The following is a 27,883-nucleotide window of genomic DNA, read 5'->3' as shown; positions in this document are numbered from 1 at the left end:
CGTCCTTACTTTTACTTATGTGACTGAGAAAGGGAGAGCGAGGACCAGTGCCCCCTTCTGGCCTTCTAAGTGTATTTGTGTTGCACCCTAACACCGATTTGTGCCGAGCACAAATGCGACACCAAGCCCTTCAATGGCTTTCCTGGCTTCCACCTTCCCCTGATTTACCAGATATTAGCGACAAAGTATAAAGGACAGACACTAAACATAAAGGACGAGAGCAGAGGGGGAGGGGAAAAACACACACACACACACACCAGCGTGGAACACCTACCTCCAAATAGGCCAGCTACAGCAGAGGGCTCAGATTGGAAGAGAGAGGCATTAGGGTAGGGTGCTGGACCACAGAAGGAATCTGAAAGCCAGTGAGGAAGGCACAGAGACAGGGAGCAAGAGAGGGGTTTAGAGCACGACGCAGAAAAGACAGCACAATGGCACAAAGTCTACACCAGTTTAATAAATGTAGGGGTTTTCTGTTTAAAAAATTAAGCCAAAACAAAAAACAGGTGACATGTTAGTCTCAAAAAAAAAAAAAAAAAAAAGCAGGGATGGTCAATTCAAGTCTTGAAGCAACTACGGCTGGTGGGTTTTAAAGCAAGACTCTGCAGCCTTCATCCCGGGAAGCTCAAATAGACTCGATCAGATACGATCAATATGAGATGAGCCAGACTGAGGCCAAGCAGAAGCAGAGCTGGAGGCTATTATAAGATTTAACCCTTAACTGTCTGGCAATTTGCCTTCCTATGTCAATGACCGATTTCCTGAGATGGAAGGAAAGCCAACAGACCCAGTAGCTTTAAGACTAGGGCAGTCCATCCCCTTAGAGCAGGGGTGGCCAATCTTATCCGCAAAGGGCCAGTGTGTATGAGTTTTTCGCTGCAACTCCTTAATTAGATTACTAATTAGAGGACTGATTGGCTGAAGAATCCTTTGGACAGCTGACCTACAGGTTATCCCAAAAACCTGCATACACACCGGATCTTTGCGGATAAGATTGGCCACCCCTGCCGGGGGGAAGACACCACCTGCGGGAGGGAGGGAGGGGGGCAACTGGAGAGTGAACAGGAACCCGACAAGATGATTATGTTTCCTAGGACCCAGGAAACATAGACGTGATGGTTCATCAGCTGTACCTGAGATAATCTGCTCTATCAAAGCTGTGTGTGTTCATAATTAGTTGCAAAAGAAGCGCTTGAATAAGCAAAGGGATTGTAACTGTAATAATCTAGAGAGTTGAAACAGATTAGCATTCAGGAATAAAGTAAAACTATAAAGGCAAAATAAAGAAAATGAAGTCTCTCTTTAAATAAGACGAATGCTTAACTACTGCATAACTACCTTAAAAGCGTAATGTTTTTCAGCAAATAATGAGAACTTCCTGGAGTTGGGTGTACACTCGAAATGGATGTGAATATATTCACAAGAACAAAAGCCACTGCACCTCGCCTGCCTGCTTGCCATTTCTCATCACCCTCAAACCAACATGCGGAGCCTTAAATCACCCATCCCTTACTGAAAAAGTAACAGAGTACAAGAGCAACTGGTCTCCACATTCTTCTGTGTGTTTATAGCCCCTCCTTACCCCATTTCCCTCAGGGAACACAAATCAACTCATTCCTCTAGCCAAGAATCAAATAATTCAAATCGTTCAAAGCATTGTTTAAATGGGAAGGGGAACTATTTGAAAAGGAAAAAAATCTTACAAAACACATACGGAGAAAAGAAAAAAAAAAAAAGACAAACATGTCTAATGAATCGGGAAAGTACAACAGAGCATGCAGGGCATGGAAGGTCACTGACTTCCAAACCCAACAAGAAAGAACAGGGAACTAAACACAGTAAGAGTGAGAAAATAAAGTAGTTTACCACCAAACATTTCATGACTGGGTGTCCTAGAAGAAAAACTAACACCGTCTGAGGACACAACAGGAAGATGGACAGCATCGACAACAGGTTTTGTAAGGAAAGGGTTTAAGTTTGGAATGGAGTCATCGACAGCTTCAGAAGAAGTGAAAGGATCTATATGCAGGCAAAAGGAAAGAAAACAAGAGAACAGGGAGATGTTAGAGGAAGATGTGACAAATACAACAGATCATGCAACAAAAAAATCTGCACATAAAACAACCCTCACATTTTCACTTAAAATTTACAGTCCCTCTTAAAATTTTATGTGTTTCACCTTCAGGCTTTTCTACAACATCCACCATAACTGCGGAGTTATGGGGGCTGAGTCTGTTCCCCTCAAATACTGAATTTGCAGAACAAAAGGGGACATGTGGATGCAGGCGAGAACCAATACAACACACACAGAAGGCTGATGTCTCCCAAAGAATTCGGCTGCCTCCAAATAATGTGTTTTCCTACGTAAATAGATGAAATCAAAGCCGAATGGATCACTGATCTGTGATTTACCGGAGGTGCACATTAAAATTACTGATGGATCATCCAAACTCGAAAAGGAAAACATACAAACGAGTCTTTCTATGACATCACTCCTAGTCACAATCATATGCCAGTGGAGATAAAAACTCAAGATGAGTGAACATCAATAAAACGCTCGATTTTCTTAATTGAAGAGAAGCACTGGATTGCAATGCTGTTGACTGAACACAAATTGTTTCCTTCAAACCATGCAGAGATGACATCATGAGAAAGAGCCGATCACCAGTGTCCTGCCAGATCATAAACTACACCCTGAAGAAACCCATTTTTAGTACTGAAGTAAAAACCCAATACAACACAACAGTACCTCAATGTGTCACCAGACCACACTGAAGAACAATGCTTATAGAAATGCAAGTGAAATGAGGGATATGCATTTCTAAATGCATCATTAGAGAATGAGTTTACCCATCACAGTTAAGTAAGCATTTAAGCTAAGGTAATCAGTTTCAGCTTATCATTGTTTAACTTTTTTTTACAGCTGTTGACCTCCACATTAAGCACACAGTGATAGGACCTGCATATGATTATACCTTAATATACTGGAACTGAGCCCCTTACAAGAGCAAATCTTTTCAAGTCTGCGACCTCTCCTTAGCATTCAAGCAACCTAATCTCTGAGTATTCTTTTGAAAGACTGTACCACGCCATATCACGATTAAAAACTAGAGTTGCCATAAGATCACAATTAATGCAGCGGCATTTCAACTCGGTCATATTTTAAATGTTTAAATCATAATATTCTGCCAATCATTATATAAATATTAAAACTACTTATCACCTTAAACTCAACGCCTGATAGAGCGGCACTTGACTTGCAGTCAAGTGTAAATAACGTATAGCTAAGCATCGGGGCTGCTTACCTGCCCATGTGTTTGCTACAGGCAGGCCTGTGGAGATTGGCATCGGTGGCTGAAATGTTGGCTGCAGGTCAAGCAAGTCACTCTGCACCTTGGAAGTGCTGGGCGAGAAGGAGAAAGGCATGGAGCTGCTTCAGTCAACACCAGGAACCATCCACAACCAGCTCAGATGGCTGCACATGGAGTGTGACTGGGCACGGCCTAAAGGACTGGAACCCATGCGTAACCAGCAAGTTCCTGTGGAGTTCGCATCTGCCCAACACTGGCCATATATTAAAATTTGAACAAAAACAGAACAAATGTCATCTTCCACATCGGCAGAAGTGATTAACACAACCATCTGCGATTTAAGTTATACAAAAACCCTTATAGTAGAGATACAAGGTCTAAGGCCTAGGGAACCTAAACACAAGCCAATCAAGAGAATCAAGACCTGTTTGTGGAGCTGGGAGTGGAGAAGAGGTCAATCGCCGGGGCAGTACTGATTGTGCCCCCGGTGGTAGAGACGGGTGACGCAGCAGTGGTGGATGGCTTCTTTGACAACTCCTTCAAACGCTGTTCCTAGGAAGAAGGTCAGTGGTGGCTTCATGGTCACGGAAGTGCACTTGTAATTGAAAGACTGCGGGTTTGAATTGCCGACCAGCAAGGCACCACTGAGGTACCCTGAGCAGAGTGCCGCCCCCAAGCACTGCTCCCCAGGCGCTGAATTAGCTGCCCCCTGCTGTGTCACGATGTCGCATATGGGTTAAAAGCAGAGGACACATTTCATTGTTGTGCACTGTGTGCTGTGGCGTGTCAACAATGACCACTGATCACCAAAATTCAATGTAGTCAAAAAAACTTTAAATATTTTAATGCCGAGGCCTTTTCACACCATTCCTAGGACAGACGCACACACGTTGGCGTACCTATCTGAAGGGGGGACATTCCATTCATTTTTACGGTAAAATCCCAAATCCCAATCACCCTTACAACCTACCCAGTCCAAACCGTAACCAAAAGTAACAAAACAAGATGCAAGACTTGGCATTTTAACTTTTTTGATCAAATTTTTATGAAACAGGTTATCCAAATGAGGACCCTGAAAAATGTCCCCAAATGTAAGGAAGTTTCAGGTTTTACCGCACTTTGCGCACACACACACACGTGCACACACACGCGCGCACACAGACACACACACACACACACACACACCTTAGACAAATTCAGAGATGAAGGAACAACACTTTATAAAAGTTGCTGCCAAGAAATTCCCAGACACACGGGCACACCTCGAACAGAAACCGGGAACCTTCTGGAAACCAACATCTCTCGCTGGTTTCCAGCTTAAATTTACAGAGTTAAACCCACAGCAGCCAGCATCACTACCCAGTTAAGGTGAAACAAAATCCACAAAATATCAAGACGCAGCTAGCATTCGCAGCTTAGAGATTACTGCCTGGGTGAAAAGCATATAGACAGCGAGCCTTTTTCCTTTATTGGGGTGGGGGGAGAAGTGTACCTTGAGCGCTTTTAAGCGAGCCTGTTCTTCCTCCAGGGCCGCCTGCTTTTCCCTTTCGTCCACTTTGGTGAAGGAGATACCCGTGTTCGCCAGCGACGATACCGCATTTGAGAGGGTGCTGGCCCTGGACATGTGAGACCGGGGGGGGTGGGGTTACGGCTCCAGACAGTACGGTAACACTGGCGCCGTCGGAAATGCTCCACTGGCACCGGGCAACATTTGTGGGGGGTACACATCCTTCCAATGTGCCCTGACACGTGCATCGGTGCGAATTAGCGAGAGTGAGTGGCAAATTACTAATCGCTACTTTGGGTCTTCAACTTCTGGAACATCAAGAGGAGGGAATGTTTTTCATTAAAGGCCAAAAAACCCCCCATCAGGAAAGTAACAGGAAGCTTAACACCATAATATACAGTCACATGTTATTTCAGAAGATCTGATAAGAGTGGCTGAAAGGGACCAGTATGAATTTCGGAGGGTTCTAACAAAGCTTCTCAGATGGATGACTGAGAAGAGAACAGACAGACACAAAACATAGCTACAAGGCACGTTGAGAGCCATGTGGACCTGCCCGAACACGTGCTCCACAGAGATCACACTCAGAAGTCACTTTTCAGGGGAAAGGAGCCACAATTCAAAACCATACCTGCTTGCAGCAGTGGAATCTTTGACCTTCTTTCCTTCAAGGGAAGCCAAGTGCTGCTCCAAAGCATCCAGCAGGCTACTGGGGGCCTATCACAAGACAAACACTCATTCAGGATGGGAGGGGTCGAGCAGAACCCAGGGACGACCAGATACGGCGGGCATGCAGAGAATTTTAACATGTACACCAAGCTGAAATTTCCAACTGAACACACACAGAAAAGGAGAGAGTGAGATGCAGATACTTACACAAACCGTAAACTGAAAACGGAAAGATAAGGAAAGATACAGAATATAAAGGTGGTAATTGTCAGAGACAGGAATAGAAAAAGTACAACTGCCTAATTCACTAGAAGTTAAAACACCAGCACAAAAACAGCGATTCAAAAACACTAGGTTAACCCAGTGGTTCTCACAGTCGGTCCTCAGGCCCCACTGCCCTGTTCGTTTTCCAGCTATCCCTGCCCTACGCACTGCTGATTGACTGAACACACCTGATGCAGGTAATCAGAAGCTGAAAGACAGCTGGGGCAGGGATAGCAGGAAAACAAGCAGGGCAGTGGGGCCCGAGGACCGACTGTGAGAACCACTGGGTTAACTGCACCGATTCTGATCCCTCTCCCTTCCAAACAATAATATTCTATACTTTGACAAAAAAAAAACAACCACTGCCAAAAATCCTTGTGCCAGTTATTCTTGCAAAATCTGAAACCTGCTCACATGCAAATACCCCCCCCACCCCAAATTCTGATAGTAACAACCAAACACCCAACATCTTAGTCTCCAGTGGCGACCCACAGCACCCTGAATTAACACCTTTATTTGCTGTATTTAGTGAGAAGTCAGGAAAATTAAGGTTTGCCACATGGGCGACATGCACAGAGGGCCCTCATGCGCTCGTCAGTGCCTCGGAAGTCTGTGCCGGGCGAAGTTATAGGCAGCAAAAGGTCGCAAGTAAGTTCGGCCAGGGAGATGTGGAAGAGGTACTAGCAAGGGGGCAAGCCAAGGGGAAAATGAGTTCATCGGTCCGGACCAGGTGTCTTACCTGAGACAGGTCTGGAATGTCCCCCCGATCGATGCCCACTTGCTGTGAAAAGACAGCATAGGTCAGGAATATGTCGCCCTCAGGAACCCCTTAAAGGCATCCCAGGAAAGCTCACCTCTGCAACTTTGAGGAACTCTGAGATCCTTGTCATCCGGGTGAGGAATTTCTTGTAGATGTCAAGGCCTTCTTTACACTGGGTCTTCTTCATGTCGAAGTATTTCTCTATTTTGAGGGGTCAGGGTTCAGTATTAATTTGAAAAGGAAACAAAGGCTTTCTTCTTCATAGCCAGCTTACAGGGAAATTTATATACAGGACTTACTGGAAAATAGCCATACAGAGAGACAGCTGCTTCAGGTTAACCCAGAGCCACAAGGGCAAAGCACTTTAAGAAGGAATTAAAAGTGTCATCCCTCAGCTAGGCTAGGGACACGATGGGACCGCACACTTAATGAAACTGGACACTACGTGGGGTGGGGGTGGGGGGTCAGGGCACGTCGATGGCATAGACGGGCGCCTCTGTGAACTACGACCTCAGCAAGATGACAGCGCTGGATTTATCCCACTCTCTTAACGAGCAGCTGACTGACCTTTGACCACAGCAGTGATAAAGACATACAAGCTCTTATAATTTAACTCATGCTGGCGTGCCCAAAAGAAACATGGCAAAGAAATACTGACACAGCGTTAAATTCAAAGAAAAAAGTGTGGCATGACAGGTAGTTCAGCGTGTACAGCGATAACGTTATAAATTCAACAATCTGAGGCCAACAAAAAACTCAAAGGTTTCCCCGTGCTGGTGAAACACCATGAGACACAAAGGGTCTATAAATGCAGGGCCGCGTGGAGTCACTCACCTAACAGGTTGATGATTCCTTCATTATAGGCCGCAAACAGCCTGATTGCATCTTTGAACAGGAGCATGAAAGCTGCATTGATTACCCCATTTGTAAGCTCATTGGCATTGACCTAAGGAACAAAAAAAAACTATTACAAAAGAACAGGCCAGCATAACCAGCTAACCTGTAATTAAACTCGATATTTCAATAGCGGGTGGCGGCATGGTGGTGCAGTGGTTAGCACTGTTGCCTCACACCTCTGGGACCTGGGTTCGAGTGTCCGCCTGGGTCACATGTGTGTGGAGTTTGCATGTTCTCCCCATGTCGTCGTGGGGTTTCCTCCGGGTGCTCCGGTTTCCCCCCACAGTCCAAAAACATGCTGAGGCTAATTGGACTTGCTAAATTGCCCGTGGGTGTGCATGTGTGAGTGAATGGTGTGTGAATGTGCCCTGCGTTGGGCTGGCCCCCCATCCAGGATTGTTCCCTGCCTCGTGCCCATTGCTTCCGGGATAGGCTCCGGACCCCCCGCGACCCAGTAGGATAAGCGGTTTGGAAAATGGATGGATGGATGGATTTCAATAGCGATAGTTTATTCTCTTGCCTATTCAGAATCACAAAAGAACTACTCACGTTGAAATCAAGAAGAGCATCCATCTGATTCTGAATTATAGGGATGGTCTTCAGGAGCTTTTCTGTGTTCATGGTCCTCATCACTCCATCAGCACTTTGGTATAAAAACAACATTAAGGAAGTGGTTTATTTTGACTGAGGGACGGGTGTTGTGATCACTCAGAAGATGCAGAGGGTTTGGAGGTGGAAGACTGGGAGAGCAGCACACATCTTTCACACTGAGATCATTGGCTTTCTACCACAAAACGGTTGCCTGGACAGCTTAATAGAAATCAAACGAGTTCATTTCCAAATACTGAACAGCTGGGGGAAGGAAGAAAAGAAAAAAGGAAAGTGAACTTACCCTCGTTTTACTTTTGTGAAGTCAAAAGCGACTTGTCTGTAAGAAACTGCTTTCTCATTCAGGTAACGGCTATACCTTCTGATGAAAGTCGACATGTCATAACCTAGGAAGGGACCGACATCAGAAAAAGTATACATGGATTTTGGCCTGTGACAAAGCACTGCGCATCTGCTAACTGGTGCCAGGCCCAGCTCCTGTGGCCTGGACACCCCAATTTCGGTCTGTCTGCACAGGTAAAAATCACTTTCCCAACATGAAATTAAACCACACAGAGACAGGCAATGAGAAACTGTGCCGTTCATCCCTGTACGAGAGCCTGATCAAGGGCACTTCATTTAACTAGGTGGCCTTTTATATTTAAAGCCCTCTTTGCCTTAGCGCAAACATGCGTGCCCTCAGAGGCCTAAACACAGAGAAACATTTGCTGCTGGGAATCGTTTTGAGAAAAACGTCTGCCAGAAGAATAAATGTAAATGCAATGTTGGAGAGTAACATTCTGTAAAACCAGATGAGGGGCTTAACACAAATACTGTCACAGGTTAAAAGAGAAATAGAGTGCAAATGCAAGGCAAAGTATGAGGAGTCTGAGTCGGAGTTATTCATTTTAAACAGTGAGCTGTTTGGTAACAGAGTCTTCAGTAAGCGGATTCAATGTCTCCCAGCAGTATGGGAGGCAGAGCCAGTGAGAAACCGCCATCAGGGCTGCCCGGTAGCTCCGGCACTCTGACAGCACGTGATATTGCCGCTGATTTAAAAAAAAAAGGGGGGAGGGGGGGTGTGGGGGCAGTAGGGCTCCAGAGACCCTGCCTTCCCAAAGACGGCTCCCTCTGGAGCAGGCTGCCAGAGGACAGTGCACCCGGGTATTAACATACACACGCGCATTTCCCTTTCCCTCAGCTTAGGAAACAACTGCTGGCAAGCTCATTTGCATAGGAAGACCCTGCATAGGAAACCAAAACGTGTCATGCTAACATAGTCCTGGAAGGCCACACGTAACCCATAAAGCACATTACAACAGATACACTCTGAAAAGAGGGAGGCACTAATATGACCCACAATCCTATGCTAGGCATTGATTAGACTTTAAAGACCTTCAGCTATCCCAATCCAAATGTAACCTTCCAGAAGGCTCCGCCCCCCCCAGACATGACACGCCAGCTGGAGGAGCAGTGAACCAGTCATGTCTGACAGAACCCGAATACGGGCTTCTAAATGTTTGTGATTTGCATATTCATTTCATGTGGTCTAGCACATCTTATGCTAGCATGTCAAACGCAAAACCGACTGTTGAAGCAGTATCACTCACCCTGTAACCCACTTTTGTCCAAAAAATTGCTCAGGTTGAATAAAGTGTTCCTTGAAGCCAAGTATTGTATAAATCGCTGCAATAAAAAAAAAGTGAAAAATGATTAGAATTGCACAGAATATAGAGCAAAGTTCAACATAATGGGGTTTTATCCCTACAATAAATCTGATTGAGCAGAATGTAACAAGCCAGCCTTCAAGAAACTATTACAATGGCCATTACATTACATGGACATCTCAGCTGTCACACACTTTGCAAAGAAAACAGGTAAATCCACCACTATAAACAAGCAAACATTGAGATTATCTAGGCAACTACAGCAGTGTACAGTGTAAAGAGAGAACATGGTTAGCATTGGTCTTCTATAAAGAATAACCCTGGCTATAACTAATAATCACTGCCACTCAATACAAGGCAGAAGTTAATGCAAGTTTAAAAAAAACAAGATCGGCCTACATAAAAGCCAAGTAACATTAAGAGCAAAGAGAAGTACACAAAAGGAAGTGATGGGGAAACACTCGTGCTGTTCTATCCCAGAGCGCCACCAAGACTGGTTGTACCCATTTAAGACCATCTCTGAATTCAGACTGTAGTTCGACACCAGCTGCATCCTGCTCACCTCATTGCCGTAGACCATGAGGTGGTGGGTAGTGATGAGGGACTTGAAGACCACGACCCAGCTGGTGTTGGTGGTCCTCTCAAACAAAGTGTCCGCCAGCTGGGGGATGTTCACATTCATCTCATTGGTACACTGGATCAGGTCTGGGCAGAGACATTGGGGAAAGGTTACTGGCAGGACACAGAAAAAAAAACAAGCTAAACACCAGAAAAAACCGAAGACCCTGAAAGATACAGTACATCTGAGCAGTGTGGTTCCAAACCAGAGAACGCAGAGTTCCTCATATGGTTTCACAAGTTTTTTTGCAGGCCATAACTACAGCCGCTATCTGTAGGGTAAAGAAATTCTGAGCCTCTTTCCCCTTGGCAGGTCTCCACCACCATCTGGCCTGGAGTGAAAGTAGATGCCTCATGGCTGACTCCCTCCCCCATCGTGAGGCTGGCCTTGGTCTATGCCACATCCTAAGCCTGACGTCTGCAAACCCCAATATAGGAACTCTAGATCTACCCTTGGATAAATCTACTTTTTATTACAACAATGTAGAGAGGACATGAAAAATGTGCATCAAAACAAGAACTTTGAACTAATACAGCAGAAGCCTGCATTATAGAAACACTCTACAGGGCCAAGCAGGTTAATTATATTGGCAGAGTAACAAAACTGCTATACTTCATGAACTGCTACCATCCCAAAACCCAACCCACTTATCACCCTCGTCTGCATCTGCGTGTATGACACCACACCTTCTGCAAATGACAAGTGTAGGGTGATCCCAAAGTTGGTGCTCACACAAAGATCACACAGTTAAAATGAACAAATCGCCCTTTCATAACCAACAATTTCTTTGTGTCCTTTTGTTAACATATTGTAACATGAAAGCTCTAAGCACAATGCTGACTAACAAGCTGTTCCCTGGCTCTTACAGCACATATACCCAATTCATTTTTAAATTTTAATGCCTCCATGGCCATTACTGGTTTATTTATGCTATCCATTAATGCACTGGGCAACATCATTTCATCCACAGTTTAACTAAGCATTACACATACATACACGTGATGGTAAGTGCTAATTCACAATAAATGCGGGAGTCCTTCAAGAATAGACTGAATATATAGTCTGTGCTTTTTAGCCCTGAAGCTGTAACACAAAGGTTTGCATTTTCTTTCACTTGCTACATGGCAACAGAACACATCCAAACAATACTGCTCTCATATGTTTTTTGCAGCTGCATGGAATTGGTATTTTGCATAAATTGGGGAAACACCCACAGGAACTTGTGACATTTCTGACAGGTTTGTTTATTTACAGAACACGGTTGAGTCTTGTGAACATAATGATGACACATCTGCCAATAAAAAAAAAAAAAAAAAAAAAAAAACTTTAAGATAGACAGAATGGGGACTTGTACACTGCTGATGAATGTTGCTCCACCTTTTTTTGCTTTAAAAAAAAGTTTGTAAATGAACAAACCATTTGGCAGTGCATACTGGTAGAAGTGAAAATATGAAGTAACCAGAGCATTAAACAAATATCAGGTTTGACGTGACCATTTCCTTTCTTGTAGCACTAAAAAGCTTATAAACCAGTGACATGAGCACTGAGAAATATAGATTACCAACCAAATTGAAGGTAATATTCCTAAAACAAAAAAAATACAACTACACAGGGAGCATTTAAGGCAAAGCTTAACTAAACATGGTTTAGTACTTATAGAAGTGCACATGTAATTGTTTCGAAGGCTCCTTCTGGCTCAACAAAGTGTCAATGAGCACAATGAATTTCTGTTCCAATCCCGCTCACGTAGTCAGCAGGAACACAAGAAGAAAAGCAGACGTGTCTAACTGGTGAGTGAGTAACCAAGTCAGAAAGCAGCACATGTATAGAGAAGAAAGTCCTCACTCTCTAACTCTAGCTCTGTAACACTTAAATTTCTCATTCGTGGGATAATAAAGGTTTATTCTATGTTCTAAAACACAGAATACTTCTCATAGAACTTAAACAGACCTGAAGGCATGAGCCAGAATCAGTGGTCTGGATCTCAAACGGGACATTACATCCGACGTTTCAACAACACGACTACGATGCATTCAGAAGTTAAAGTGACATTTACCAAGCAGAAACATACCCCACATCTCTGCGTGCCTCAAGAGTAAAAAGCAGAAGGAAAAAGCAACACAAAACAAAATCTGAACAATTCTGAAAACTAGCACAACCTGCAGCCTCGGGCTGATCTGCCAGGGAAAAAAAGGACACCAAACCTGAAGATCTTGGAAGTCAAACATTCCACAGCAGCGTGATACGCATGGCTCAGCTGTAGGACAGACATGCAATATGATATAACTGCAGGCTAATGCTGCCCTGATAGAATATTTAAATCTATTACATGCCAAGCTGGCACTTGGCAGATGCACGACAGAAATATTTCATTAGTTTCATGCACCCCAAAAACAATCGTTCACTGATAAGACAATATTTTATACTGTGTGATATCCCTTTCACACAAAACAAAAATACAAATGATGACGCGGGAAAAAAATAGATGTTTATGATTTAGTTGTATTCAGGGATGCACTGATTGAAATGTTCCTGTTACCTGGTAAAACTACTTGATTGGCTCACAAAATTGGCCATATTTAGATTGATTGGCCTATTGCCAGTCAGCGTGATTAGGGTGAAAATCTGGCTTTTCCAAATCACTAGTCAATCGATTGTAAATCCTTAGTTGTGTTTACTCCAATTTACATCAGGATAATTCACACAGTACCTTACCAAGGGTACAAGGCCTTCTCAATGCCACCAGCCCATCACAGTGACAGACTTGGCACCATAATGGGAGCATTACATTCATACAAGACCCGTTCAGATACATACTTAAATGAAAAGTAGGTTATCAGTGTGGAAACAGAAAAAGTTACAGCAAAGAGCCTAGTGCAAAACAAGCTGCCTCACATACAGGACGCAGATAACCCGACAGTTGTTTAAAAATTGCAAAAGATTTCAATGTTCTTGCTGGAGGTTTTGTTTCATCCACAGCACACATGTGTTACGATCACAGCCGTCACGATTACTTGATTGAACTTGATTATTCGATTTTTAAAAGTCATAGACTAAAATTGGAGAAAAAGAGGGAAAGCCTCGGTTGTGTGGGAGCACATTGAATGTCAATAACAACGCAGTCATCTCAGTACTGAAAAGCAGAACTTAAACATCACAACAGCACGACTGCAATGCAACAGCACCTTAAAAGAGGACATCCACAAACTCCCCAATAATGTTAAGCCAACCCCAGATAACTAGAAGCTATGTGCCCTCTTGGAGTAGCCTAGCCTTCGTCATCATTTTCACATAAATTACTAGGGTTAATTTACCTTCTGTAATTCCTGTATCTAGAGAAAATCTCTGCTAAAACAAATGCAACCCCCCACTGCTTAGTTGCACCATCTTAGCTTATATCGTGCATAATAACCACAGAATGCTATTAACTAGGGATGATTTTATATCGCGACTGATCTTGAAAATGTCCACGATCTACTTTTCAAGTGAATCGTAGATATCACAATCTTTTATGTCCTCCTACCGATGTTTCCAAACTTCGCGTAAACTTCGATGGGTGGTTATGTGTCACTACCTGATCTGTACCTCATGTCCTGACTCGCCATGTTGATAGCTCACACTGAACCGTTCTTCAAAAACATTAAACATGAACAACTTATTTCATCACGTTTTTTGTGATGAAATTGTGATTACAAAATATATATATATATATTTTTTTTTAATTGAAAATGTACCTAAAATAACTTGTTATATTTGGCTCCAGTTTATCGGTCTGTCAAATAAGCTGGTGGGGTTGTCACCAACAGACATGAAGCAATGGGACAGTGATGTTGTATGTTACACATCACTACTCTCCTAGGGAGGTGGAGCATTCTTACAGCGACAAATCACTTGCTTTTCATCAATATCTTCTCGATAGAATACAAAACATTTCCGATGAATAGAAGACAAATGTCTTCCAGTGACCACTTTTTTCCTCCGTACTCATTTTAACCCACTATCGTCATTCTTCTCATGTAACAGCATGTGTGCATATCATACATACAGATACATCCAGGGTCGGTTTGTATATATAATATATAAAACATTAATCAGTAGGTTACTCGATTATTAATATAAATCGATAGTGACAGCTCTAGTTATGACTCTACCACAGCATCCCTGAGGGTCATTAAAACACAACCATCAACGTGCCTAGAGGTTACTATGTTCCCAGACAGAGCAAAAATAACACAATCACACTTCAGCAGAGTGCACACCAATTAACCATTTAGAAAATATTCATTAAAGTGTTACAATTACCGTTTAACTGTACTCAAAACATCCATCCATCCATTTTCCAAACTGCTTATCCTACTGGGTCGTGGGGGGTCCGGAGCCTATCCCGGAAGCAATGGGCACGAGGCAGGGAACAACCCAGGATGGGGGGCCAGCCCATCGCAGGGCACATTCACACACCATTCACTGTCACTCGCACACCTATGGGCGATTTAGCAACTCCAATTAGCCTCAGCATGTGGGGGGAAAACCGAAGTACCCACGACGACATGGGGAGAACATGCAAACTCCACACACACATGACCCAGGAGAGACTCGAACCTGGCTCTCAGAGGTGTGAGGCGACAGTGCTAACCACTGCACCACCATGCCGCCCCTGTACTCAAAACATGGTCCGCTAAGTCTTGCATTTTAGTCATGCCCATTGTTAAGAGAAAATCCAGATGTATGCAATAGCTAATGACCACAAATGTACATATTCTTACTGGTGAAATGAACGGGACTCTCTGAAGCAAAGGGAGAGAATTTTTCTGCTCTCTTTGAACCGTGTGTGATTAAGTATAACTGCTTAAGCTGTACAACTTCCATTAAACACTAGCAAACAAATGTTGTGATAAATGCTGAAACACCAAAGAAACTGTCAAAGCAGTATATCCCACATTTTTAAAAATAAACTACTACACAGGTCACTTGATGACTATCTGGGGACATTAACTCAACAGATTAACATTGTGCGTGCAAGGGTAAAACTGGAACCTTTTCTCCATCCATTCTCCGAACAGCTTATCCTACTGGGTCGCGGGGGGTCTGGAGCCTATCCCGGAGGCAATGGGCATGAGGCAGGGAACAACCCAGGATGGGGGGCCAGCCCATCGCAGGGCACACACACACCATTCACTCACACAGGCACACCTATGGGCAATTTAGTAACTCCAAATTAACCTCAGCATGTTTTTGGACTGTGGGGGGAAACCGGAGTTGGAACCTTTTCTCCCCTACTTAATACCAAGCAGCCAGTAAAAGATCACCGTCTATTAAAAAGGAAAAAAAAGCCCTAGGTATTTGCAAATTTTTTATGTCCATTAAGCAAACATCCTGACATTTTTAAGAAATGAATGGTTTGTACTTCAGAGATAAAGAGGCAGTGCAACAAGTCTTACCACACAAATCCAGGGAGGGGACATTTCTACCCCTGCAGAAGCCATTTTTAACCCACCTCCATCCAAATATTTAAGGCCCAAAAAGACTGGAAAAGTCAACAATTTATTTAAAGAGACCGCCAAATAAGAGAGTACCCCTCCTCCCTACGTGGACTCAGCTGGCTGCACGAAATGGCAGTAATACAGCGGTCACATTCTGCTCTTCACATCAGTGGTGAAAACTACACATCTTCTGGCAAGGGCTGCAGCTGCAAATGTAAAGAATTTGGATCCTGCTCCAGAAATCTGAGAGCAAAGGAAGCTAAAGCAAGAGCCGACTGGCTGGATTCCGGTATAGTACAGAGACTTCTGTGGCCTCTGATGATGCAATTGGTTGCCAAGAGGGTGACAATGAGGCAGCTGGGAATTCACGCAGGCTATGGGTTCAGACAAGTTCATATAAAGGCACAGAAAATGAAATCCATGCTCTCCACTGGTGTCAACCTTCACAAAACGGAGCTCTCTATTGACCACTGTGCTGGTCTTTCAGGCCGAGACTCATTTACACGATTTTAACATTAAAGAACCTTCTGTAAAATGAAGCTCAGATCAATATAAAAATGGACCTCAAAAACACAAAGAACCTTTCCCCTTGATTCACGCCTCTAATTTAAATATACTAAATCCTTGAGATGTAAAGTTTAAACTAAAGATCACTGGCTCTATCAGTCAAGGCTGTACCCGCTGTATTTCAGATAGAGTGCAATGCTTTGTTCATGGCCATATATTTTTATCATGGGTAAGTAATACTGTATAAACCAAAAATTACACAAACTAAAAAAGTATAAAAGAACCCATGAACACTATTAAACACAATCCAGAAGAGAGCACCACAGCTTAAAAATTTCAAACAGGTTATAAGTTCAACAGTAAATTATCCAACATGTAAAACATGTATCTTTTATAGTAAAACATCACCAGTCAAAACCAGCTACCAATCACACTTTCAAAGATAAAGCTGACCAAGCAGATCCAAGAGCAGTATCAATGTAAGAGCAAATATGTTAATTTTGTATTCGGTCCAATCATCACTTGCCAAAATCCAAGTAATTTTCATCACCCACAATACAGGGGTTATTGATTTAACTTCATACATTTAACCAAAAACCAAAAATCAGGCACTTGGTACATGTAGAAACATGTCCGGCAAACCAAACATTTTAGTCTTCAAGTGTAAGCGCAATTTGGGTTTTGCGACAAAAAACAGGAAATTTATACCCCAAATAACACTGTACAGTCTCATTTGATCATCTACATCACCATTGTCAATCTGCACAACATCCTGTTCACTGTTTACATTTTAAACAATCTGAGGGCTACAAGAATGTTGGAAATACTTTTCTTCAAGCCCGCTATTTCACCCTGAACAGAAAACCTAGAGTTCTGAGCCAGGCCTTCCCACTTCTCCAGTTCAGACAGGCAACAAAATCTGAACCATGCTGGCTTTCTTGTCAAGGAAGGTCTTGCTTTATGGCCTATATATTACAGTTATCATGAGGAGGAGGAGGGGAAAAAGGAAAAAATAGGACAGCATAACCTTACTGAGCTGCAGCATTCAGTCTCATTGGCTGTGTTATCTAGGGACAGCTCTAGGTCCTTAGAGAAACAGTAGAACCAAGGGTGAAGGTATTGCATTACATATTGCATTATACCATAGGAAGCACAAATCAAAGCTCAATCCCATAATGCACAGCAACGTTAAACACACAATCATTTGGAGACATTGCTTTGAGAATGCCTGTATCGAGACATTTCAGGTGTATAATGCAAAGTATGTTTATGATAGCAGGCTTTGGGGATGACCAGCACAGATGTGGAAACTACTGTCTATAAATAGGTCAACGAATGAAAAATACACAGAAAGGGCACCAATTTGCCAACTCCAAAACTAGCTTGTTATTTGTTATATCACACTGCATAGAGAAGACTTCATCTTAAAAAATGGAGGGAGCTTAACAATGCAACAAGTTAATAGGGGAATGGGAGAACTGGGCTTAATGGGGAAAAAAACCTTTAAAATCAGAATAAACTGCAGCAAGCAACATCAATTAAAAATGTACACTGCTTTCTGGTTAATAATAAACATTTTTGCTGAATTTGGCTATAACAGACAGTGGACAATACCATGAATAAAATTAATTTCACTGAATTTTGATAAAGTGAAACCAAGGAGGTGTTAAAAGGATAACAGTGAAGGAACATACAAACCTATTTGTAACTTCAGAGTTAAAATGAAAACAAATGTTTAATGAAGCCCAAGAACACATAATTATGTTGCAAGCCTAACAGGCAACTGCAATACTGGTTAAATTTAAGGGCAAGTCAGTGAGGCTCATTTGCAGATTGTAAGGACTGAGATTGTTCCTCAGAAATTGTGGGAGATTATTTGTCCCCGCAAACAGAAGCATTTCAGCAGAATTGCCAATGAGTCGACTTCTGCCTCACCCACAAACCTACAAAGCCATGGCAATGAAGAATTGTTCATACGTGTTGCAGTGCTGTCATACAGCACTTTTCAAGTCATTCTTGCTAATGTTAGGAAAGCAGGCTGTGAAATTTGACTGAATAAAAAAAATACAGCAAATTGTTGCAAGTTCAACATCATAGAAGTTTAATATACCTTCAGCTGGATTTTCAAATTACACCAACTTTTGCCATAATCACAAAGAAACTAAATCTAAATAACTTTCTAAAACAGCTTTTCAGCGCCATTTGTAGCTATGAGGGATATCAATCTTATAACTACCGTAGAGGTATTTTAATGCTTGTTAAAAGGCAGGATCAAAGCATCAAGCACTGCTAAAACTGACAACAACAAACAATGTCTGAGCATGACGACAAAGTGTGACATTTTCTAGTAACTACAGTTCATGGAGTGAAAATGTTGTATGAAAACCCTTCTCTCAGCTTCTTAAAGACATTCCCACTGTTCACAAGCATGTTACTTCAAACATTCATTAAAATTTTATATAAAAGGTTTAGATTCCCTCCAAAGTAGGACCAGGAGAAAAGTAAACCCTGATCAAGACATCTACAGCTCAACACCTTAAATTTACAAACTGAATAGGAGCGCATGAAGATGACCCTGGGTTCACAGTTGCTGGTTCATATCAGTTTGTCTAAGGAGCTTAGAAGAGACACTGTGTCCTGTCAGCCAGTAACGAGCTGGGACTTTGGCTGCATGACTGTCATCTGATACCACTGTGGTCACGTTTCTAGTCTGATGCCAGGCCTACGTGGGCCCAAAGTGAAGTGACAGACACACCTCAGAGGGCAGAGACATCACAGCACACTTAGGCTACAACCGGCTACACAGCACAGCAAGTGATCACATTCCACAGATCAAAACAGTATCCTTGTTTAAAGACTGATAATTTGACCATTTACTAATGGCATGGCAACAACAAAACTTATATCCCCACAAAAATCTTCCAAAGCACATTTTACATCGGCTAAAATAAAAAATATTTATGGATTTACATAAAGTTTTAGCGATTTCTCAGAAGCATGTCTAATAACAGTATATGGCCACTTAACCGTTTGCAGAAGACTTTGAATTAAGAACCATTACACACTACAGAAAATGTACGCCGACACTAAAAACTACAAAACATTCCTTAAAATGACAATGACAGCAGGCTTTTAGACTTTCAATGAACTTGTTTTCAAAAATATTTCACTTCAAAAGAATCGTCTTAAAAATCACACTGCAGTGTTTTGACCTTGTTTTTTAACAGGAACAAAACAAAACTACTTCAAACCACCAAGTACTGATTTTTGATACAGCTGATGAGAATTTTCTGTTTGGTCAGTATTACACAATTAACAATGCTATGTGTGGAAAGGTGGAAACTTGAAAGGTCAAGAGACACCTTGTTCTTATGCAAGGCCATTTTACCAACCCAAGTGAAATGAGCCATAGGCTTTTAACTTTGCATATTTCTTTAATACACCACTGCCAGTTTACAGCAACCTAGACAAAAATGCATTTAAAACCCAGAGAAGTTTATCGAATTCAATAAAATGAGCCACGCCTCATTTTACGCAAATCAGCCCCCTTTAGCAAACAAGGAAATCTTTTTCTAAAATAAGGTTAGTAATTACAAGATACCAATGAGCTATATAGTGCCAAATCAAATGATGACGTGGAACGAAAAAAAACCTACTTGAAGAAAACTATAGCACGAAAGTGGGTGATACCTCCCCAGCAACATACAGGTTCGTTAAAATTCAGAGCACTCAGCTGCATTTTCTAGGGAAGAGAGAGGCTTTATGCAACAGTAAATTATTTATACAAAATCTACAAACTGCTACATCTCCACTACACCCTAAAGCAGGTACAGGGCTAAACATATTTGGCATTACATTACACACCTAGATGTTACAGCAGCAATTGTATGAACAGCTTCAAAATGTAGGTAATGCCATGTCACTCTTTATAGCTAAAATGTGCTCAATAAAACCAACTGTCAGATAAGAGGAGCAGGTAGCACTGTGCTTTATGAATTGTACTTGTCACTAAAGAATTAAAAGAACAAGTCTAGATATTGGTACCAAGGCGGGTCAATTTGATTATGAATATTGAGGGAAGAACTGGATGCACTGGAAATATTTCATTTCTATTATAATTAATCAGTTATTTTGATTACCTAAATTCAAATGTTTTTAACTTCACTGACAAAGAAAAAAAAATCTCAAAATATTATCATGTGAACTTAAGTACACACTATTCAGGGAACACAGAGGAAGCAAAATCTCAGAAGATAAATTTTTATTATCATTAAACAGGGATAACAAGCCAGGGTAAAATTATCAAATGGCCAACAACTGAACTGTACAGAAAAAAAAAAAAAACATCAAAAGAATCGCTACCTGATTGTGGTTGCTGGCAGTGGAGCTAGCTGGACCAGATTAGTGGAATTAAATATATATTTTTTTCATTCTGTGGAAAACAAAAGATCGATCTGCAAGCCAAATTTAATAATAAATTGTTGCAGGCTGGTACTTTGAGACCACAACTAAGTGGTGAATGAGCTGATGAAATCCCTCATCCTCTGCTCCAGAAAATAGCCCTTCCTCCAATGCAATCATCTACAATATTTTAGTAGTTGTGTCTTTAGTTCTGGTGCTACTAACTTTGATCCTGATAAAGCTCAAACATCAGCCAGGACTGATGCATCAGACTGATGCGGATATCTTAATTTTTAATGATTAACAGCCGATACTGATATGTTAATATACTATGTGTCTAAGGCTAACATCACTTTTTACATAGAGTCATAACAGTTGCTACCATACCTGGCAAACAGAATGCGTTTTTTGCACTACAAAAGAGGGGCATTTACAAAATATCTTAACCATTGTGCTGCAGAACAAGGCGAGTTTCTCTAAAGTGAATCACCAGAGCGCTTGCTTTATGAATATTACTGAAATTTGCCCCAGTCATCTTATGTTTCAGAAATTTGCATGCCGGCACTGCCACCTTGTGCGTTTACCTGCAGCACGGGAGAGTTGTGTGAAAGCACACAACCCAGAAGTAGGAGTGTCTTTCAGGAGGATTCTGCACCCAAAAAGTCAATTCTGACAAACAGATATATGCGTTGCATCACCACCTTGATCGATTTATCACAGTGCATCGATGCATCTTTACACCCCTACTAGGCACTGTTAAGAAAAGGCAAAATAATTTTATATACAGCTGAAGCAGTTCCAAGTTAGTATTAAACTAAGCTATGCAAGTATCTGAAAACTCTTACCTAAATAACCAAAAAAGTAAAATAGGTTTTACTGTTTGCAAGGTGTTAATCTCCCTGGTCTGTGATAGCCACACCAAACCCCAAGTGCAAGAGACTCCTTCTCAGCTGACGCCTGCAAGTGTGTGACCATGTCAGAGAACTGACTCATATGAATTTGGTGCCAGGAATAAGCTTTGATCCCATTCAACATGAGTACACTGCCATGCTAGGAAAGGGAAGCCCGGCCAACGCTCAACATTAACGCCCCCACAGGCGCGGCAGTGTAGTCCAAGACCACCAGGCTAGCTAATCATACTCTCTAATGGCCCGCTTGAGCCAGGGGTTTCAAAAGGACTCCCCTGTCCACCCTTCCCTGCACTCATTTTGGCATAAGTGACATCAACGAGCCAGACGGCTATGTGGATGCTCTATTGTGCGGTTCAGTGTTGTTTCCAGCATCTGTTACCCATGTGGGGAGGGAGCCATTCAACACACTGGAATGGCAAAGTGGGAAAACTGGTAGCAAGTCTCAAATCCCCGTGCCACTTACACATGGACCTACAGCAACCTACTTCTAGAAGGTAAGGTGATACTGAGGCCTACCACTCACATACCAACCCAAGCTCTGGGAGGAAATTAAAAAAAATAAAATAAAAACTAAAAAAAGGGAAGTTCTGTTGCTACCTCCTCCTGAAAGGATGGCACCGCAAACATCGCAGGTTGCTGTTTTAATTTGCAATTTAAAGTATTTCCACACGGCTGACATCTTGAGTTTGTAGTTTCAAGCAACATGCCTCAGGCTTACTGCAGCCTGTGACAGAACCTTACAATCTGCACAACTGACGTAAATTAGGTCGATGCAGGAAATTAAATGGATCAGGCTTTGGACCGAGCTGTGGTAGTCAATACCAATCAATTAAAAAAATGCTTGGATCAGACCCAATACTGATCTTTGATATCACTTTGGAACATCACTGGTAATAGTTTTAAGATATCAAAAAATATATATTTATACCTACATAAAACTGATCCCAGCATGTTAAACGCATGCCAGGTGAAATCGCAAACAAACAGAATGTACACAGAACTCCCCACCTGTGAACAGCTGTGTAGCTAAAACAGCATTATCATTTACACCACTAAGGCAGGATTTTGCACATCTGAATTCATAGCTGCAGGCAATAAACACTCATATGTAAGCTATACATACGATGCAGAAGCACAAATCCCCACTCTTCTTGATGTGTCACTAATTTTACAAAATGTCAGGTTTAAAGTGCGCTAGATCAGTACTTAACATCCATACAGACTGTTAATTAAAATATATGTGGGCCCAATATCCTAAAACGGAATAAGACTTCATTACATTTCAAGAACTACACAATAGTATGCTCAGGTTTCCATTCTTAGTCACTATGCGTAAACAGCATTGTTTCGCATGGCTTAATTAAAGCATGTTGTTGTTAATTTAATCAAGTAACCTTTCCTACTTCTGAAGTAAAAAAAAAAACTTCCACATAGTTGAGGCAACCCCACCCAGGAGAGCTCAAAGGGAATTTCTATGTCTCACACTGTATTGCAGAGACCAAAGAAAAGCCAACAGAATCAACTAATTGTGCACCTATACAGAAAGGCTGGTTTTGGAGAGCAGCTTACTGTTGCTTTACATTAGGACTGAATCCCTCTCTCTTTCTCTCGCAGACAGACAGAGAGGGACTGCACTAACACTTCACAAATATACAAGGCAACATCATATTCTAACATAAGATGTACCACATGCTGCTTAGTTGTTGCTTGTTGTTGTTGCTCAGAAGTTAGATGTTTTATAACAAGAATCACACCAATAAAAAGGGTTGTGATCAGAAAGTTAAACACGGTTGGTACACACAAGTATGAGCAGAAATCATTAAACTGCAAGCATTCTCCATTACATGTTGTATGACGTGATTAAACTTCAGTTTGAATTGACAGGTCCTGTATTTTCATATCTGGTAATTACAAGTCTTAAAATATAATTTGGAAGGCTGGGTGTGCCATAAAGCCACCATTTAAAGCAATGGATAGAGAAAGACTATCAATTTCAAAATCATAGTGGGGGTGGGGTTGACTTGACTATTTCTGACACAAAGGAAAGTCCAACACAACACTCCGTAATGGCAAAATACCTAGGACAACTTCCTAGTTCCTAGCTAAAAAAGCATCTGTTGGTAAGCTAGTCCAAAAACCATGTGGGGATAAGAGCGTGGGGGGGCAGGTACTGACGCACACCAACTAACAGCACTGTTATATTTGAATTTCAGGCTTAACCTTAAACTAGACAAACAGTCTATGGTTTCCTTATAGAGCAAACCCTAAAAATAGCTTTTCACAGGAAATTAGCTGTATGGGTCTCTCACCACAAAACCAAGAGTCTGTATGCTAATAAGCACTGGGGGTTGAACAGCTCTTGATGTGGCAAGGTCTAGTCTCCCTCCTCCAACATTGATACTAGAGCAGAGAAGATGGCCCAGAAAAAAAAATAGACTGCACGAGAGTAACCTCGTGTTAGTGTGCACACACCACCACTGGTCTAAATACCAGGAAAAAACCCCAAGATAAAAACTATCCAAGACAACAAAATGAGACTCGTTTACACCCACTATATAACTATCAGGGTTTGGCCTTAATAGGCAAAGGGCAAGGTTCATATTTGCACAGCCTACACAAACCCGTCTGCTAAAACAGTTTTCCATTGTAGCTGTTAAATCCCTTCATCATGCACTGCTTTTGTGAAAAATTCAGTGGTACACAATCATAAAAAGGACCCCACTACCTAAATTATAGTTCAGCTGGGTACACTGCAACTTGGGAATACCCATGATAGTCAAGATGAAAAGAGATGTCAAAATAGATGTCAAAATGGAAAAAAAAAAAACCTGACAAATTACAGGTTAATATATTCAGTAATTAAATATACTCTTCCTGTAGAGCTATAATATAAAGGAAAAGAAATGTAACAATTCACCTGGAAGAGGAATAGAGTAAACATGGAAAAAGAAACAAAGAAAACATTATGAGGATACAAAGTAGAATATCACTCCGATTACTTCAACAAAAGCCATTTCAATGTGTGGAGGTCTTATTCAAAAAAAATACATATAGCAAAAGACCATCTGAAATCCAGAGACATTCATTTCATATTGTGTATCCACAGGTTACCCACACTGAGTAGCCTCAGCCTTCTGGGCAAGCACAAGTACAGTTCATACGATTCTAGAGGGGAAGTCATTTCACAGTATTTGCAGTTCACTACCCAACCTGAACATCTCAGGAACCAGCCCATGATCACAACTGCTAGCCAAGTCAGGAAGAATTAGCACAAAAAACTCTGGCACTGGCTTTTTATACTGCAGTTAATTGATGATGTCACTGCTAAAGTATGTCATAGACAAACAAAAACAGCTGCTTAATTTAAAATAACAAAACTTCAGTTCCCAGGTGTTAAAGGAGGAGCCTTTGCTATGACACGCAACATCTTCACAGGGCTCAGAACCACGAAAGAGCTAGCCCAAACACTAGAATAACCTGTTTCAGAAGAGGACAGCATGATCCAGTTAGTCATTCAATTTGGTTTTAAGAAATCATCATTCAAATTTCAGCAATTTGGGAGGGGGTGCCAAGACCTTACAGTGACTGGTATGACATGACAAGATAAGTTTATCAGTAGTCTAAACATCCGTCCTTCACTTTTAACTTACTGAAATTTCTTTGAGATAGTATGGGGTAATTAAACATTTAAGATGTCACACATTCTGAAGAGGGCCAACAAAAATCATTCCGATTCCAGAAGATGAGTAGAAGGTACATAATAGATGGAAGAAAACCATTAGACGTTTTACAAATTTCTGTAAAATCATGTGAACAGTTCTGTCACACTTAAGTGATACTAGCACTGGTTCATTCAAACCTGCATGGCACAGCACCATATCAGAGTCATGAACCTTTACAATGACAGTACTGTTATAAGCAGCCTAAACTGTATTTTAAGATGAATGAAGCCCACGGCTATAGTGGGAGGAAAAGGTCCCTTTTTTCGTCAGTGTGAATGCTTAATGACTGACAAGATAGCGTGTAACAGGTACAGCAATAGTGCTAAAGTACAATTAACCTTTGGTACTTCCAGCTCGATCAGTATTTAGTATTGTTAGGGCAGCAAGGCACCTCAGTATAAAATTTGTGAATGTCAATACATTTCAAATGTTTGGCCTTATTCAGGTGTGATGGAGGCAAACTCAAGAGCTTCTTAAATAGATACGAGTAAAGGGGACATGCCCTTTGGATATTTCTGTGCGGTGACGTGTTAAATCGCATCACAAACTCGCCCATCTTTGCCAAAAACAGGGACTTTAATTAGCCCACCACGTTAGGTGGGCTATCGAAACAAATATGCTCTTCTAGCCCCACCGAGTTATAAATACCACGTCAAGTTCCCGAAGAGGCCCTCGATGCCCTGAACAATAAATAGCTCCGAAATGCAGCAAGTCGTTACAAAAAAAAATATCTGGAAACATTTACCTATCTATGCCTCACGAAAAACCTCCAATATATCTCCTTCCAATACAGCTTACACAATTCAATTCAACCCAATAATACACATCGTCCAATAAGCCCAATGCAACCTTTCACTGGTGTCTCATAGGTCGCTTCAATGCTAAAATGAGATGTGATATTATACTATAGAAGCCAGGAGGACAAAACGTCAAAGCACTTCAGCACAGGCATTTCACTTTGGCCACGGTAATACTTAAATCATTTAAATGGCCGGTACTTCTGCCATAATCTGGTTAATCGAGTTGTTTACGTGTCTGTAAATTACGGACGGGCAACGGGTCACCGTTAATTTCCTAGCTATCTATCTGACGCACAAAAACAACACTGCGGAGTTTTTTCCTTCCTTTTGTATTTTCATTTTATTTTTATTGTAACTGAGAGCACGGTTTCATATCCCGGCCGTCTTAGGCCGCAGCCCTCGTCCCATCATCGCCCAGGCTAACGGGAAAACATTACCGACGACGACCCCCTCCCGTTACTCACAGTCCAAGTGTTTCTTTTTCGGACCCATGATTTCGTGCGTGGTCGCCTTGCACACGGTCTTAGACACGGCCGAGCCGGTGACGCTGTGCTGGGCCGCCGTTATCCTGTCCGTTATGCTCTGTCCGGACATCTTCTCGCCGTTTTCGTGGAGGGGGGGGGGCAACAAAAGAGGCAAGAGCGGCTCTCCCCAGACGGAGCGGCGGTCGTTAGGGGCGTCCAACACCTGGCAGCAAACAAGTCGGAGGACGGGGAAGTGGACGGGAAAATAAAACCCCACACGCGCACCGCACCGGCCGCCAGCAGGATAAGAAGGGGGGAAAAACACACAATTTAGCTAGTTTGTATCCACGGCTTGGTCCACAGAGCACCAATGTGGATAACGTGCTTGAGCGTCGGGCTGAGAAACGAGATAGAAATCCACCGCCTTTTTTGTTTTATTTTGTGACAATAGAGATCCTCTCTTTCTCACTCCCTCACCCTATACCACACACTCTCTCACTCTTTCCCCCCCTCACTCGCTCTTTTCCTTCTGTCGCTCCGCTCTTTCTCTCTCTCTCGCTCTCTCTCTTTCGCCTCCCCCTACTGGGTTTAAATGGACTGGAGGCTTGCAGGAAAATGGCGGGTCTGCTTCCTTTCCCGACCGGAGCCTCCCAAGGTTCTTGGGGATGTGGTGGCGTTCGCTGAGCGCCCCGCACAGTCGGCGCTTCGGGAAAGTGACGCCATTGTGGCTCAAGCGTAATTTCGGATCGACGTCCGTTCGGCTCAGCCGTTGGAGCCAAGATGGCGGCCACAGCACCACAGTGACCTAGCCGCCGCCGCGCTATCGTTTCATCTCACGTGACTTTTTGTATCTGAGGAAATAAAGCGAATGCTTTCCCAATTACAAATAAAACGACATTAATTCGCTGCCGTCAGTTGTACAATATCCACTGTGTCCCCATTACAGTGTAAAAACTAAAGGATCTAGCAGTGTGTTGGATTATGGTGAGAAACTGTTATTCTACGGAATATCATACATAAACTATTTTAAAGTGCTCAGGCACAACATCAGAGATGTGTCAATATTTTAAACGTAATAAATGAGTTTTAATGCATTTTCCAATTTTTGTGAGTATTTATTTCTGACCGTCATTGGTGGCCAGTACGTGTTGTAATGACAAATTCGTTTTCATGTACCGAATTAATTATAACAATACTACACAGAAGCAGCGTACAATAAATAAATAAATAATCAGCGTGCGAAATGCATTTTCTCAGGACACAATCCACACATTCACACCTTCAACATACAAACTAAATCGCAGGTGGTTTCTTCA

The 27,883-nt window shown here is 42.1% G+C and overlaps 1 protein-coding gene across 27 annotated transcripts in view; it reads right to left on the bottom strand.

The window, feature by feature from the left end:
- Positions 1 to 27,266, bottom strand: part of picalma (phosphatidylinositol binding clathrin assembly protein a) — a 37,059-nt gene extending 9,793 nt beyond the window's left edge. For 4 of the 27 annotated variants that reach the window (XM_049017515.1, XM_049017509.1, XM_049017512.1 and 1 more), the window contains exons 1-15: positions 26,568 to 27,263; positions 10,226 to 10,368; positions 9,607 to 9,682; positions 8,301 to 8,403; positions 7,958 to 8,051; positions 7,346 to 7,457; positions 6,606 to 6,712; positions 6,491 to 6,532; positions 5,695 to 5,706; positions 5,450 to 5,535; positions 4,804 to 4,927; positions 3,736 to 3,863; positions 3,306 to 3,403; positions 1,867 to 2,019; positions 275 to 355 (exon numbers count right to left, since the gene is read on the bottom strand). In XM_049017515.1, the coding sequence (XP_048873472.1) occupies positions 275 to 355; positions 1,867 to 2,019; positions 3,306 to 3,403; positions 3,736 to 3,863; positions 4,804 to 4,927; positions 5,450 to 5,535; positions 5,695 to 5,706; positions 6,491 to 6,532; positions 6,606 to 6,712; positions 7,346 to 7,457; positions 7,958 to 8,051; positions 8,301 to 8,403; positions 9,607 to 9,682; positions 10,226 to 10,368; positions 26,568 to 26,697 (1,489 nt within the window). In that variant the 5' untranslated portion in view covers positions 26,698 to 27,263. Of the gene's footprint in view, positions 1 to 274; positions 356 to 1,866; positions 2,020 to 3,305; positions 3,404 to 3,735; positions 3,864 to 4,803; positions 4,928 to 5,449; positions 5,536 to 5,694; positions 5,707 to 6,490; positions 6,533 to 6,605; positions 6,713 to 7,345; positions 7,458 to 7,957; positions 8,052 to 8,300; positions 8,404 to 9,606; positions 9,683 to 10,225; positions 10,369 to 26,567 lie in introns of all 27 variants that reach the window. The other 23 variants (XM_049017521.1, XM_049017523.1, XM_049017526.1 and 20 more) reach the window with 17 other exon arrangements.
- Between the last annotated feature and the right edge of the window lie 617 nt (positions 27,267 to 27,883).

The sequence above is a fragment of the Brienomyrus brachyistius genome, chromosome 6, assembly GCF_023856365.1.
Source record: "Brienomyrus brachyistius isolate T26 chromosome 6, BBRACH_0.4, whole genome shotgun sequence".
In the NCBI taxonomy this organism is placed as follows: Eukaryota; Metazoa; Chordata; class Actinopteri; order Osteoglossiformes; family Mormyridae; genus Brienomyrus; species Brienomyrus brachyistius.
The sequence above is the reverse complement of the archived record's forward strand: the minus strand, read 5'-3'. Positions and strand labels throughout refer to the sequence as shown.